The 15,773-nt window shown below is 47.5% G+C and overlaps 1 protein-coding gene across 1 annotated transcript in view; it reads left to right on the top strand.

The window, feature by feature from the left end:
- The window catches only part of SRRM4 (serine/arginine repetitive matrix 4), a gene marked incomplete at its 5' end in the record, with an annotated part of 22,546 nt that overhangs the window by 633 nt on the left and 6,140 nt on the right, over positions 1–15,773 (top strand). Inside the window, 6 exons of the mRNA XM_017746541.1 lie at positions 1,745–1,825; positions 2,163–2,234; positions 3,845–3,871; positions 4,344–4,394; positions 7,035–7,127; positions 8,113–8,275. Of these exons, the coding sequence (XP_017602030.1) occupies positions 1,745–1,825; positions 2,163–2,234; positions 3,845–3,871; positions 4,344–4,394; positions 7,035–7,127; positions 8,113–8,275 (487 nt within the window). The remainder of the gene's footprint in view (positions 1–1,744; positions 1,826–2,162; positions 2,235–3,844; positions 3,872–4,343; positions 4,395–7,034; positions 7,128–8,112; positions 8,276–15,773) is intronic.

Below are 15,773 nucleotides of genomic sequence, written 5' to 3'. Positions count from 1 at the left end.
CTGCTGAACTGTCTCTGGGATTGGTTTTTTTAAAGATGCTGGAAAGAAAGAGCAAGAAAGCACATTTCATATCTTCAGATTTCAGGCCAACTGGAACAATAATCTAAAGCACATTTTTAATTAGACTTTGATTATAATCGCGGAGGAACAATTGAAGTCAGATCAGCGCAGGGGAGAAAGCTGCCACATCAAAGACAAAAGACTTTATCTGGGGAGAGGGAGACGGGCTCTGCAGAAACAGCCTGTGGCTGCATGGTCAGGTGTTCCTCCCTGCTCTCCCTTGGCCGTGGCAATGCCCAGCCGTGTCCCTGGGTGTCTTTGGGCAGGCGTCTGAGCTTAGCAACGAGACGTCCTGGAAAATGCACGACTCTGCATTAAGGTAGGAAGCCCACTGAGCTCAAAGTGTGCCACATCCTCTAATAGTGCTGCTGCTGGTCTGTGAAATCCTTGGGAGGAGGAAGTGAGGAGGAGTATGTGGGTGCTCCGTGGGGTCATGCTGTGGTTGCACAGTGGATTTACTGCACCAGAAGCACTCGGTATCCACAGCTCACAAGTGAAGCATTAGCTTGCAGTTTCATTTTGCAGAGCTTTTATTTTTTTCCCAAAGTGTATTAAAAGCACTAAGCAATTGAGTTTTTATGATAGTGTAGTTTCAGTGGTAATTCAAGCCCTGTATGATCAAGTGTTGAGTGGTGGTGGAGTCTGAGTGTCCCCCCAAAGTGTCATTTGCTCTGCATTAGGACTTTTGTTAGCAATAATGTTTATTCTTGCTGCAGAAAACTGCTCAATTTTTGGCCTGTTTCTGTAGTGAAGATCTCACAGCGTTCTCCAACCATGGGGTTGCTTCCACCCATCCCTTGCTCCTGGCTTTTCCCAGTGGCAGAATGAGAAGTGGGGAAACTGAGGTATAAACCCAGCACCTTCAGTGATTTTTCAGAGGCCCTGGGGAGCTTTCTGTGCCCCCCAAAACCTTGGTCCTGGATCCATTTGTGGATTCAGAGAGATCTGTGGATCTGTTTGGAGATCCACATGGCTGACTTGGGCTGATTTAGGGATGCCACCAGGCTGCCACCAGCTGCCTCTGTCTTTACAAGCATTTGCTTTCATTAATGAGTAGCCACAGAGTTATCTGTTGTTTTTTTCAGCCCAATGCTCTGAATTAATTAACCACGGTATTTGCTTTTCATTGAAACATAACACGATTCAGCATCATATGTTTAAAGAAGAAATTAATTTGCAGGAGGCTTTATTTTCAAGGCTTAACAACTGTATAAGAGATGCATATCTCCTTCAATTGCCATAGTGTCTCAATAAATATATATATATTTCTAATCAATTGCTACTTAACACATGTCAAGTCTTTATTATAGTTAGATGCATCTGGTTGCAATAATTACTGTATGCAAATTAAATGCCAATTAATTATTTAAAGCATATTTACAAAGAGCAACAAAACCTATAAATCTGTTTTGGAGTTGTTAACCTCAGCAAACATGTTTTAAATAATCAGCATTGCTATGGTGTAGCTGTCTTGTTGTATCTCTATTAGACACTTCATTTAAACCGTGACTAAATAATTTGTTAGAGGGTAATGAGGCAACACCCACACCGTCGGTCCACCATGAACATTGATCTTTCTGCCCCATGTCTCTGAGGTGGGGATGGCAGAGAGTCCCGTGTGAGCCAATTCAGGGTTTATTTTTCTTATTTTTAATGTTTATTGGGTCTTTTCCCCCATTCTCAGCCCATCGTGTGGTGGGGAGCGGCCGCTTCTGGCTCGGGGGAAGAAGAAGAAAAAGAAGTCTGGCCGCAAGAAGCGAAGGAGGTGAGGGAGCCATGGTGCAGGTGGGGATGGTGGTGTGTGGGGCAGCAGGGAATGGCAGCCCTCAGCTGGGCGGGCGTGAGGGAAAAGGGTCTGTGTAAGATGGAGGTGTGAGGGCCTGCGGGTTCCGCAGCCCAGGGAGGTGCTGCCATCTCCTCGCCCTCCCCTCAGGGCAGCAGAGCTAGGTTGAGGCTCATCCCTGGTCTCATCCTGCTCTGACCAGGAGCCCCCAACCACTCTCTGCCCTGGAGATGCTGCCACTGGTGGTGGGGTGAGTGTTGGGGTGGCTGGGATGGCTGTGAGCAGCCGTGTGGTCCCTAATGCCCCTCTGCCCCCTCAGGTCTCCCTCCTACAGCCCTTCACCTGTGAAGAAGAAGAAGAAGAAAAGCTCCAAGAAGCGAAAAAGAAACAGGTATATTTCCCTTGAAAATGTAATTCCCCACTGGCAGTGGCTGTGGGGGGTTTGGAGAAGGGGTGGAGGGCACTGCTGCCTCGGGCAGCTGTTGGTCCCAGTGGGCAGAGAGGTATCTGTGGGCTCTTGAGCACTGGGCAGCCAAGGGGAGGCATAGCCAGGGTCCCTCTGGGCTAGGAGGGCATGAAATGGGGTGTCCATCCAGTGCAAACAGAGAAACGTGCTGTTGGGGTGTAGGGACACAGAGATGGACAAGCCGAATCACTGTGAGGTCTGTGGAGCCTCAGTCTGCTGTCCTTGCTGTCCTGTTCATATGTCTCCATCCTCTGGAATGCCAGTGGGATCAGTGCTTAAGGCTCATGTTGGTCCCCATCCCTTCCTCCCCAACCTGCAGAGAGTGTCAGGATCAGGAAAAGGCTCAGACCAGCTCCCCACATCCACATCCCAGTCTCCTCTCCCAGCCCCAGTGACTGTTTCCACCTTCCCCTTCTGAAGTCCATTTTTAATTCAAAGAGCATGATTAAATTTTAAAATTGCAAATACTTCACTGTTTTCTCTCAGCTGTTAAACCAATATGTGAAGAGAACAGTGGATTCCATCTCCCTAAGAAGGTTCATGTATTTATAATATATTGAACCAAAGAGAGAAGCTACCAAAAGTGGGTAACAGGGTGAAAAGTTGAGCTTGAATCTTTAAAGAAGAGCAAGGGAGAAGGAGAGACAAGGATATAGGAACTCCTTTAAAACACTTTCTTCCCAAGGAGGGATTCTTATGTTCTTTTCTGGATGCCATCTCCTGATGGAAGTCCTGGGTCAGAGGCTCCTTGGCTTTGAACCTTTGGTAGCCATTTATGCCCCTGCAAGCCAAGGATAAGCTGGAGCTGGTCCCATAAGACAGCATGATATGAACCATTCAGGATTAGTGACCAATGGAGGTAGCGTTTCAACCACAGACCCCAAGTGACTTTGCCAGAGGCAATCTCACAGCCCATCCAGGCAGGACTTCAGGCTGTACCTTCTGCAGGATGTTGTGCTCCAAGATGAGATGAGAGACAGTGGGGTGTGCAGTGCACTGGGGCCAGGCTTTGCTGCAAGGATGTGTCCTCCATGTGCCCAGGGTGTTCTATATGAGAGAAGTGTCTCCTGTGTCATCCCAGGGGTGCTCCAGGAGGCAAGACAGGGGCACGATGCTGGCTTGGCTGTGAGACTGCTCTGGAGTTACACAGAGAGGATTTTTCCCTCAACTGCTGTTTGGTCCTTCATACAGAAAACTGGGGAATGGACTCACCTCCACATGCAGTACAAAACTGGAGGCAGTAGCAGAGAAAAAGGACCCACCAGAGATAGGGGATGTATCTGATCTCTCTAAAGACTTGTTATCCTGAGGACCATATTCTCAATTTCTTGTAGTGTGTGCTGGTCCCTTCTGCCACACCAGCATTTCTCAGCTGCTCCCTCACCAGCTGGCTAAAGGAGAGCCAGGGCCCTCCTGCCCAGGTGGTGCAGGAGGTCTTCTCTCAGTTCTCGGTCTGAGCCTAAACACATTGTCTTGGATTAAAATTTCCAATTTTGTGAGACCCTGTATTCAATGTACATATTTGTGTCTTGCAGGTTATCGTCAAAGAAGAGAAGGCACAGGTAAGAGTTGAGCAAGTGTGGGTGGTCCCTTAGAAATAAGAGTTTAATGGTCTCTTCAAGGTTGATGTTCACTGAGTGGGGGCAGAAGGCATTTCTTCTGTGTTTCCTTGTGGAATCCCCTTGGGTCCCCCCATTCCATGTGGGTCTGGGGATTCTGACTCAGTGGCTCCCCAGGTGTGGACTGGAAGAACTCTCCTGATTCCAGTATGTGTGTACACATTATCAAGAAGTACTCATTTTCTCTATGGAAGAAAGCAAAGTCACCAAGTTGGCTGATCCCTTTGAGGGTTTTGGCCAAGTCCATGAAGCAGATTTGTCAGGAGGCACTCAGACCCCCTGTGCTGTGACAATCATGAGTCCCTTTCCTTTTTACTGCATGCTCTTGGGCAACCAAGCTGTAACGTTGACGCGTGATTGTGCAGCTTTTTATCAGAACAGAAATCTCTGAATTAATTAGCCATTTCTTATTTAGTTCTTCAAGCCCCAAAAGTAAGAGAAAGGAAGAAAGAAAACACAAAAAACAGTAAGTAGTCATTCATGGAGTTCCCTGCCCTGCCTGCACAGTGTGGGGCTAGGAAGTGCTTGATGTGGTGGGGCCCCTGGAGCTAACACCTGCTGCACAGCCCTAAGCAGTTCTCAGGATTACTTTGAAGCTAAAACCGGCAATTCTGGTTTTGCTGGAATGGAAAAGGGTTTGTAGAGGCTGGAGAGCTTTCCTCTCCCTTTCTTTTTTGACACCTATTTCTGTACTTTGTGGATCTTGCAGTGATGTGCGGAGTCTTGTCCATCTAATCCAGAGAGAAGGCTCTAGCTTTTCTGGTGGGGGCAGCATGAGAGGCTGAACTCTGGCCTGCCAGAAGGGCAGGCTGGCACATTCTTGCTGAGAAGGGCCTCAGCAACTCCTGGTTTGCTGCTCTAGGAGGTTGCATTAGGACCTACTCATGAGATACAGTACAGCCAAGTATCTGAATGGGGTCAAGGGGAAGAGAAGGGATTGTTTGGAGGGGATGGAGTTTGCAAAAATCTGGTGGTGAGGTTCCAATCAGCCCTGGAGTGTTAGCAGAGCACAATCCTTGTCCTGTGTGGCACACAATCGAGGGGCATGGTGTAAAATGGGGCTCCTCGAGACTGGAAGGAAGGACTGTAAGCTGCCTCTGTTTTTCCCTTCGTTCTCTGTCTTCTGGGAACTGCAGCTTGTGGCTTCTCACCTTCTTTCAGAGTAAGGAAACAGTTCTGGGAATGAACCTTGGACACTGATCCCCTGGTCAGCTTTGCTGGGACTTGGGATACTGCCTGCACAAGCCATCTCTGTGGCATGCAGAAGGCCAGTCTCCTTTTCTCTAAAATTTCTGCATATGAAGTGGCACAGTTTCAGCTCAGTTTCCCCTCAAATTGGGCTGCCCTCGACCTAGAAACCTCAGTGGTAAAAGACAGGCTTCCTAGGTTATCTGTAAAAGGAGGCATCCCCCCAGCCTAACATAGCAGTACCCTAACAGTGCAGTTAAATCTAAGATCCGTGTCCTGCTGGTGTGCCCTGACCTCAGGGAACTAGAGCTGCTGGAATTGCTCTTTGGGGATACACCAGCCAAGGCGTTTTAATCTCATCCCTCTGCTGGCAGATCAGAGTTGAGCCACTCCCAGTTTCTGCAAACCTTTTGCTCCCAGGTGTGGATCAGATGGATCCCATGAGGATTTTTGTATAATCATGCTGCTTTAACTTATCTTTGCATTGAGCAACTGGTTATCTAAATCACACAGGACCAGTTTTGCCTTCTGCAGGAAGGGAAAACAAACTGGAGGGACTAGTGCAGAGGGTGATGACCAAACATGGGGATTTTCACAGAAATCCACCATGTGAGTGAAAGATGTTCAGTGTTGCTGATTTCAGCTGCATGGATATAAGAAAGGAGAATTCCAAAATGCAAAGTTTTAAAAAATATAATCATTGGGTGTGAAAAGCATCAAAGAAAACAGCCAAGCAGAATTGAAGGAATTGTTGTGGAGGTTGCCCTTTTGTCTTAAAGGAGATGCTGTTCTCAGGCAATTATTTGCTGGGTTTTTATACCAGCAAGTTGCTAAATGCTGTGCAGGCAGGTTGTATTTGTGCTGTCAGTGACTGTGTAGTGTGACCAGCTCACTCACAGTTAGCTTTGCCTGCTGGCACAGCCATGCTAGCCTGAGCAGATGAAAACGCTGACAGATCTAAAATTACTACTGTGGTGAACAAAGATGGGAGGGAAGGGGCACAGAAGGTGGCAGCTAGCCTGCTACCCATGTCACCCTGCTCTCTGCATCCAGGACTTCAGCTGTTGCAATGGGCAACTATAGCCCTTAAGTAACAGGGCCAGGTAATCCATGAGAAACAGCCTGGTGATGCAAAGGGAAGTGCAGCAGGGCACTGGACCTCTGTCCCCTACAGAGTTTGCTGGGAACTGTCCTCAGGCCCTGTCAGAAAAGGCAGCACCAGTGACTGGGCACCTGTCAGAAGCCAGGGAAATGGTCCTGTCTCTCAAGCAGGAAACGTGCATGAGGCAGGCTGTACTTAGGGAAGCTGTACTTTGTGTAGCAACCATGAGAGCTGCCCACAGGAGCACTAAATGCTCCCGCCTGGAGAGGGTGGGGAAGGCTGGCTGCTACTCAGTGTATTGTATCACTTGGAGCTTGTTCTTCTGTACCTGCTCTCTAACAAGGAACCAACACTATGGAGAGGGCTGGAGGTTTGTGATGGGTTGCCCAGAGAGATGGTGCTTCCTCCAAGGCTCAGCAACAGGAAGGTCTTGGGCAGTTGCCTGGCTTTTTTATGGTAGACTGCAGGATGAAAGACAAGCACGTGGCTCTTTAAAGTCTTGAAAGGATTGGTGCTGGCTGCTGCACTCCTACATGCTTGTCTGCAAATCTTCCTCTAGCAGGCTACAGAGCCAACCTAATAGCTTGTGTGTAAAATGCTAGCAGAGATCTAGGGAAGATGTCACTGCACCGATGAAGGGACAGAGAATTTCTCATGCCTTGATGTTTTGTGCAGTGTTTCATACACCAATCTCTTTGGTTTAAAATGCATACCTCCCTTCTGATTTGAACATTATCGACTTCAGCTTCCAGCTGCTGGCTCTTGCATCCCCCCACCTGCTAACCTAATGCTGGTTTTCCTTTCTGCTTCTTAAAGCTCTCGTGGGCGCACCCGGAAATCCCATCGGCATCGCCGCTGCCACTCTCGCTCGGAGAGCTTCGACTCCCACTCCCCCAGCTGCCGGAGCAGGTAACATCACCACTCCCGAGCTCAATGTCCTCAACATTTCCTGGTGGGCTCAAGGATGTGGTTGCCACAGCCTGTGTGACCCACAGGCTCTCTGTGCACAGCCACTTCCCATTCTGGTAGCAGCAATATCACATACTGGGGGCTGAGCTGTTTGTGGTCTCAGCCATGGAAAGGTTTTGCCTCGAGAAGCAGTGGCTGCAGCTTTTCGGTCTGACAGTCACTTCTAATCCCCATTGCTGATGATCAGCCCATGACAGCTGATTCCAGTCTAGTGTCCCTTCCCCAGCCCAAGGGCTTTGTTCTGCTGATGTCCCAGGAAACCCTTAAACATGGTCTTAGCAATGGAAATATATTTGCCTGTGGCAATCTATAGCCATTGTCTTTGACCTGATTAAAATCTCTCCTCTGGATGACAGATGCATCCTGGGGCCAGCTAAGTTGATGCTGGTGCTAGACCGAGCATTGCTGCAGTAGCAAGTGATTTATACACGTAATGAGTTCATGTTTCATGTTCTCTGAAAGCACTTGAACAACCCACCCCCACTCTCCTACTTCACTCCTCCTAAGTACTTGGAATTTTCTTATGAAAAGCTGAGGATCAGTGAGGGGAGGAATGCAATCAGTAATTGGAGGGGTGCTCATGCAAGAGCAGAGTGTGTTTTCTCTTGGAGGTGTATCACCATAGGAACATTCTAGAGTGCATGAAGGTAATGGTTTGTCTTGAGCCACCATAAAATCATGCATTGGAGCTGAAATTTGAGGTTAAGGGCCAAAGCCTGGATGCAAAATTAATATTTTTCTTTTAAAGTAGAAAAACAAAACATCCCTTTTCTCTCCATCATAACTCCACAGAGCAGTCATGTGGAAGAATATTCTCCCATATGCAGTGTCCTAGCACAGAGCTGCCAAGGGTTTGTATGGAGCTGGTAACAGGCACTACTGCAATACTAAGGAATAACATTTTGGCTGTTCCTGTCTCCTGGAGACACAGAGCCAGGTCTCGGGAGGAAGGGCGTAAAACATGGCGAAGACACTCCTGGCACCACTCAAAGATCACGGCAAAGAGAAGCTCCTCTGCAGAGGTTCAGGCCAGTCAAAAAGCCAGCCAAACCCTCCCACTCTACAACTTCCTGTCTTCTAAGGAAGTAGTAAGTATTACACACTGTCCTTCTTTGCTTGAACTAGCCAGAGGATCTGGGCAAGAACTCTGGTATGAAATTTTTATAACTCAATTATAGTGATGTTAGATGAACTTGGTTAAACGGTATTATTAATTCATGGTGCTGTATTCTATGTATGTAAAGTCATTCCTTCCTTCAGCACTTTCACACTAAGGGTGGGGCTAGAGAGGGGAAAAACTTGCAAGTCTTTAGCCTATGAATGATTAATTGAGGACATTTAACAAAAAAAAAAAGTGGCCTCCAGCAACAGTATTTTAAAGGGAAGTGCTTGTTATGCAGTTTTTCCTCAGCTGGATGTGAACTTAATTCACTGGTCTTTACATCCAAAAGTTTAGTTCTTCAGGCTGAAAAAGGGCATCAAACATATACAAAAGGAATATTTACATTTAATGAGCTGGTGATTATTGGCATGGGATGTTTTCTGAGTATCAGGATCCTTCTAGGATCACTGTTGCTCTGGACTGACAAGCCTGGGGGCCAAATTTGGAACTTATGAGCAGCCCTCATTGGTGCTAATGGGAACTGCATGTGCAGCTGAGGGTAAAATCACGCTCAGTGCCTTGGGATGCTTTTCCATATACATAGAAAGAGATGATATAATACATGAATTGAGGGAGCAAGAGAGGGAGAGAAATATTAGATAGAGATTGATATCAGTCTTCCTTTTCTGTGGCATGTTTCCCCTTTGTTCCTGGCAGCAGCAACGCAGAGGTGTGATGCCCTGATGGTGGTGTTGGTATCAGATAGGCACTCTGGAGAGATAAATTGCTACCTAGGACTGGAAGTAGTGCGGAATATGATACTCACACGTGTGGATGTGTAATGCTAGAGGTGTTTTGAGTACAGAGTCCTCCAAGCCCCGAAGTTGTTTTCTCCTTCAGGCCCAGTCATCAGTTGGAAATAGCTCAGCTGCACGCAGGAGCTACATCAGATAGGAGAGAGATGGTGCCAGCAAGAGGAGAGGCTCTACCCACTCATCCACACAGACAGCATGCCGATCAAAATACCCAGGGATTGTACGTGGGTACAGACAGGCACAAGCTGTCTCTCAACATTATAGATACGCATATTTGCTCTCGTTATAGAGTGTGTGGGGCCATATGAGTCAGTGCTTGTAAAGCCTTATAAGGCAGCGTGGAGAGCAGAACCTCACACCACACGCTGATGTGTGCACGCACATGCAAAGGAAGAAAAACAAGGTTTGAAGCTTACTGTCATGAGCTGGGGGTGTTGCTGAGTTCAGAGCTCCTCCCCAAAAAAAACAACCAGCCAAAGACTGTATCATGTCACCAGGGTGTTTTTTGGTTCAAGTGGCATATTTTTCATAAATGCTTTTGAGTCTAAGCCTAGTGTTTAATTAGTGCTAGGTTTTCTCTCTCAGAAGCTAGGTTCCTGAAGCCCTGTGAGGCCAACTGCCAGCTGTTCTGTTTCCTGAGAAAGAGTAAACTCTAATTTAAAATTTTAAAAGCTTTAAAATGAGCTAAACTCAAGCATCCTGCACTTCCTTTTCCATTTGCTTCAATCGAGGTAAATGAGTCCATAAGCTGCAGGGAAGCGAAGACAAGAGCTTGACAGTTCCAGATGCAGGTGGTGGATGCAAAGTAAAAGTCATCAGGATATTCCGGTGTTCTTTCTAGTAAGGGTTAATAACTTAAGCAAAGATTTTAATGACTAAAAGGCATAATGACTGATGAAATCCACTACCGTCCTCCTGTCCCCAAAAGAAGTACATTCTCTTGGGACACTATTTAAGAGCACATTTAAGCATTTGTTCAAATTGATGGCCCTGGTTAAGAGCTGCCCCTGAAATTTTGCTGAACAAGGTCATTAAATATCATGTACTCAAAACTGGCAAGGGAAAAATGGAATGGAAACCTTTAGTCTCGTTTATTAATGACTATACACAACCCTTTGATGCTTTTTCTTTTCATGAGTTAAATGGTTGCTCTATGAATACGCTTAATTCTGTCAGACTTTGAGAGCTGCCTGAAATGAAAGTGGGCTCTTGAAGAATATGTTGGTCACATATTAAAAAAAAAAAAAAAAAAATACTGGAAAAGAAAAGATTTTCTGAAAAAATTCAGAGTTAGGATTCAGAAATGCCATGTTTTAGTCCTTTATGAGAGTTGTTATGTTACACTCCCTATCCTTCCATCTGGCCTGGGCTTTCAAACCATCCTTACCTGGGGGGATGCACTTGTATCTCCAAAGGAAAGGGGTTGTCCAAGGAGGATCAGGGGAAAATACACAGAGATACAGGGAAAAATCTAGAGACACAATACACAAACTCCCATGAGATAATGCTATAGCACTTCCAAAACAAAGGTTTTGCTTTTCAAGATGTTTTTTATTCTACATTGTTTTTCTTCTGAAAATTTGAAGTGCTTTGTGGTAAATTCTGCTATCCTCCCCACCCTATTTTTCTTCATTCCTTTGTAATGAAACAGCCACAATTTCTAACTAGGTCTACCTGGAACTGCTGGGGGATAAAGCACACAAAACAATGCCCTACCTATGCATCTACCTTGCTGCTTCTTCCGCTCTTTATGCAAAAGCTGATGCACCCACACATGCATGTACACATGCAGAAACACCTCAAAGTTCCCTGCTACTTTTATTTTTGGCAGTGAATTTCCAAGCTTCTCCCTCTCATTCTCCTTTAATCCCGTGCAGCTGCAATAGCCACCTATGGAGAGCAGGATTGTGGGCCTGTGCCTCAGCAGGCAGAGAGAAGCTGTGGGTAATGTGCAGCATTTGTTTCTGTACAGAATACCCCTGCCCAGTTGCAGACGCTTTATTCCACACCAACACAGATGGATGACTGTGCCACTGTGCTTTCCTTTAGTAGTGCAATATAAATACCTGCAGGGCACAGATCTAATTGCCTTTGTTGTTCCTGATGAAGATAACTGCACCATACATACACTTTCCTTGCCAGCTCCTTTGCTTTCACTGTAACTCATTTGTGATGCCACAAATTATCACAGGCTTGAGCCAGATTTCCAGTGAAGCTCAGTGGGGGGTACAGCTGGTCCAAATGATGCTGTTTGTCTTTGTGCTTGTGTCTGCAGGAAGGTAGAATGGGGAAATGCTGTGCAGGGACTGGGACAGCGTGTGCTGGAGGGCTCAGGAAACCTTACAGCAGACCTGCATATTGGCTTGCTGCTGCTGTTTTCTAGCCTGGATTTTGGCTTACATAGGAAAAACTATTCTTTCAAGTGCTAGGCAGCATGTTTTTGATAGCAAAGAGGGTCCTTCAAGAGCAGAAAGGCAAAACCTTCTATAAATATGGAAGTTACTCTCTTTTTTCTTTTCCTGTTCTCCCCTCCTAGCTGGGGGACTGAAGTTACCCCTGCTTGTTGTCAGACAAATGCACAGCTCAGTGCTGGGAGCAGCAGCTGGGGGGAAACGATCGATGCCTGTATCCACAGAAGGGCTGGGCTGTGCACCAGCTACCAAAGGAGGTGGTGGAAGACAAACCCTTGCTCCAAAATAGTGCCAGCCTGGCTCAAGCTGAGGTGAGGGTACAATGCCTGCACTGCAGCAGGCTGAAAAGATCCTTGAAAAGAATCAAACCTTTGCTTGGCATTCTCTGGAGTTTACCCCCAGCAATGTATTGGTGAGCCAGGCTGCTCAGCAGTATTGCCATCCAGCCCCAAATAACCCAAGCTCAGAGCTTGCAGGGACAGCTGTGTCATTGCCTCCCTGCTCTGGGACTTAGCTTAGCCCTTGTGGTAGAGAAAGACTCACCCTGAACTCCCCATCCAGGCAAAAAAAGGGGTATTTTCCCACTCAGTGTTCCTCGAGTCAAGGACTCATAATTGTGCAAAAAGGGGTTGTACTGAATTCCTACAGAACTTCTACTTTTTATACTCAATCAGAAGTTGGCTTTTCAGCAGGGGTAGGTTATCAGCAGAGGTGAGCCCATTTCCCCTCAGCTCTGGCAGGTGGAGGTGTCCCAGGGCAGGCCCAGAGCCCCATCCCCAGCAGCCCCCAGCAGGTGCTGTCCCTGTGCTGGCGGCTCTGGCAGATGTTGGCCGGGCCCTTGCCAAGAGTGGGGCTCACTGGGGTCACCAACACAAGTGTTTTATTCCTTTCATTACCACAACGCCTAGAAAAAGAGAGAAAGGCAGACATTATGCCCCTCTGAAAGAGAAATTAACTCCGCTTTGAAGTGAGTTGCAAAACAAGAGAAAAAAGACCCATGAAAGAAATCCTGCAGCTCTGAGTGAGGCTGTGCCACGATGCTGTCCCCGTATGGCTGAGACAATGCATTGTCATCTCTCGCCTCAGGGCTGTTTGTGGCACAGTAAATGGAGCTGTTCACTTTAATTGGAAGATAAGCAGTGATTGTATGTTTGTAGCCTATTAGACCACGCTGCCTCTTGGTCTGGGATTGCACTTGGAAATACAGTCTGGAATATGAGTGAGGGCCTCATTTCTGCTCTTTCCCCCCCCACCCCCCCATCTTGATTAAATAATGATTTGAAGCAAAAAATCCAATACATATCCTGGGTTCCCTTGAGGGCAGCAGTAGGTTCCCTGCTGAAAGCTGGATGAAGCACAGTTTACTGAGATTATTTCATTACTTATTAGGGGTTGTGTGTGGGGCAAAATCCAAATGTTCACATACAGCGAATTAGATTTGTGAAAGAACAGGCTCTTTTAAGCCACCCTAGAAAAGTAAAAAGCCATTAGAATTCAGAATCACCCAGAAGGGTGTGATTCAATTGAGCTCTGTCCAGTGTTTTTAGATGTGGTATTCTGTTTCCATCCTGGGTGGCTGGCATGACTTTCAGAAACAGTAGAACAGGACCACAAGCAAAGCCAAGGTCATCCAATGGGGAATATGGGGAACTGGTCTGAGCAGACAGACAAGTTGAGCACCCTGAGACTTGTCCTGGCTCTTGCTGCAGGACAGAACCTCCCCCAGAGCCTGCAGAAACCTACAGGCTACAGCCTGCTGCCCCAGGATGGTGGGGCTGAGAAGTTGCTGTGTCTCCCCTGGCACCTCCCTTGCCCCATCCAGACCCTCCAGCCCTCATCTAGACTGTCAGCTTCATATTTCACTGATACCCACGCTGCCTCTTCCCAGGCATTGCTGCCACAGATGTTGAACTACAGAGGGGCTTGTTGATCTTCCCGGTCATTTGACAGGTTTTGTGATGTGCTGACAACAGTTGCTGCTTTGAAGGTAGATGTCAGCCAAGGCAGAGCAGAAGCAAGTATGCCAGGTCCCGGAGTTAGTCTGAAAAGCTGGTTTAGAAATGCCAAGAAACTGCTGTATTTCTTGGCAGAAATAAGGGCCTTTCAGTTTAAACTGGGAAGTAACAGAAGGAAGGTATTTCTGTGTGTGATGCTGGTGTCAGTGTCCCTTGGAGCAGCCCTGTGCCTACTCCAGGCTTATCCTACCCCTGCAGCCAGGGAGTACCTCACGTGGTAGTTTCATGCCTGTAAGTGAAAGGCGGTGAAAAGCTGGTTGTCTCTGGGTTAGGATTCAGCTCGACTGCAAACCATAACCTATCTTTTAAGAAAAATATCTGGTACCATATTTGAAAGTGAAATCCTCTATCTTCTGGAATGTGGCTGGGGCGAGTGCAGTGGTCCACAGCACAGAGGTCAGATCTCTTGGGGCTCTGGATGTGGCATCAGGGTTTCAGAAAGAACTGGTGAAAAGCAGAGCTGGCTATTTGGCTCCCTTAGGCTCCTGTGATGTTCCAGTTTCTGCTGGAGTAAGCAAGGACTGGTAGAGAATTGCTAGAGCTAAGAAGAAGCAAGGAGCAGTACCAGATGCCGAAATGAGGACTTGCAATGAGGTCTCCACTCATTCCTAGTTGGGAACATTTGGGAGACGTTTCTGCTCTGTCCAGGGCTTCTGCGTTGAAGGTGCAAGTTGGCTAATGAAGAAGGATCACTTCATTTCCCACATCTGCTGCTGGGTCTTCGGATTCCTCTGAGCTGGGACTGAGCATCACTTAGAAGTTAGTGTGGGGTGGAGATGGGGAACTCCATTATGGATTTGCTGGGATGAATCAATCCCTTATCCCAGAAGCAGTAATGCTTCTCTCCCTGGCAACGCAGAAAGTACTTGGAGATCCTCCAGCTCCAGGTATTTTCAGAGCACCAGAGTGTTGTGGGCAGTCATCCTTCTGCAGACTGTGCTGAGAGCTGCTGTGGGTGTTGGTAGCTCTGCTCTGGTTTCAGTCACTGCTGGGTCAGCACCTGTGTCCAAGTCAGCTGTCCCTGTCCCAGTTAGCACCTTGAACCGGGTCGAGAGCAGCTCTCCCTGGGGACACAGACTGAATGCCACAGGCAGGAGCATGGATATGGAGGCACCATCTGATAGGATGAAAGAAATCCATGTGAAACATGACACAGGCTGAGTCTGCAGCCTGTCTGAGGATGAAAAAGCCAGCCAGTCCAGAGCTAAACTTTCCAAAGGGACTGACCCTGTGCCTGCTGTGTGACAGCTGATCCAGGTCTCCTCTGCTGCCTGAGATAGCACCAACACTGCAATGTGTTTTTTTGGCTCAGAAGACCCGATATTGGTGAGGGCATGGCCCACGTCCCCAGTATGGAGAGCATGGCATAGATGGGGGCATTGTGTGCCCCAGAGTGTGGCAGAGTGTGGCATGAGGGCACGTGTTTGACAGAGCACGGCTTGCTGGGAACGTGTTTGGAGGACTATCCTGAGTGGGGGGAGCCAAACCTGTGTGTCCACACCCTGAGAACCCTGGACCAAACCTCCTGGGTGGGTTTGAGGAGAGCGGAGGCTCTTCGTGAAAGAGGAGGAGGCCACATGAGAGTGCAGATTATGTGCACGTGGCCCTAATTTTCACCCCATTGCAAGGGCAGATACTAGCATTAACATAGCCTCACTCCCAGTGCTGGCACATTCCTGAGCTGGCTCAGGTAAGTGCCAGTGGAGTTAAAGCTGAACTTTAAAATACTGAAATGGTGTAAATCCCCTTGGTGGTGCTCAGGGTCCCAGAAAATAGCCCTGCCCAGGTCAGCCTATGTGAGTTTGAGGTCCTTGCTTGCCGTTGTGTTCAGCAACCCAGCCAGGGTGTGGCTGGACCCCCTTGCAGAGGCTGGCAGGAGCAGGGCTGCAATCCCCTTCCCCACAGGCCTCTGATAGACAGCATGGGCATACACTTTTCCTCCTCTATTCTTTTGCTTCTTCCCTCACTCGAGTTCCCTTTGTCATTTCCATGCAATCCGGTGGGATTTAGTGCAAGCTGTGACTTTTCAGCACAAGCCATCAGCCTCCAGGAACGGGCTGGACAGGCTAATTTAAAGCAGAAGGAAACAAAAATGAGTAATAAGGGAGACAAGTGAGCAGACAAAAAGCAGTTGTGACATTTGCATAGAGGAGGCAGCAAACAGTTGGCAGTGTGGATTGAAGAGAGGGTTTATGTTTTTTCATGTAATTTGAGACTCTAATGATGGACTTATGTTGCCCGCT

This window comes from Corvus brachyrhynchos, unplaced genomic scaffold, assembly GCF_000691975.1.
Source record: "Corvus brachyrhynchos isolate BGI_N302 unplaced genomic scaffold, ASM69197v1 scaffold19, whole genome shotgun sequence".
In the NCBI taxonomy this organism is placed as follows: Eukaryota; Metazoa; Chordata; class Aves; order Passeriformes; family Corvidae; genus Corvus; species Corvus brachyrhynchos.
Note: the sequence above shows the minus strand (reverse complement) of the source record. Positions and strands in the feature narration are given on the sequence as shown.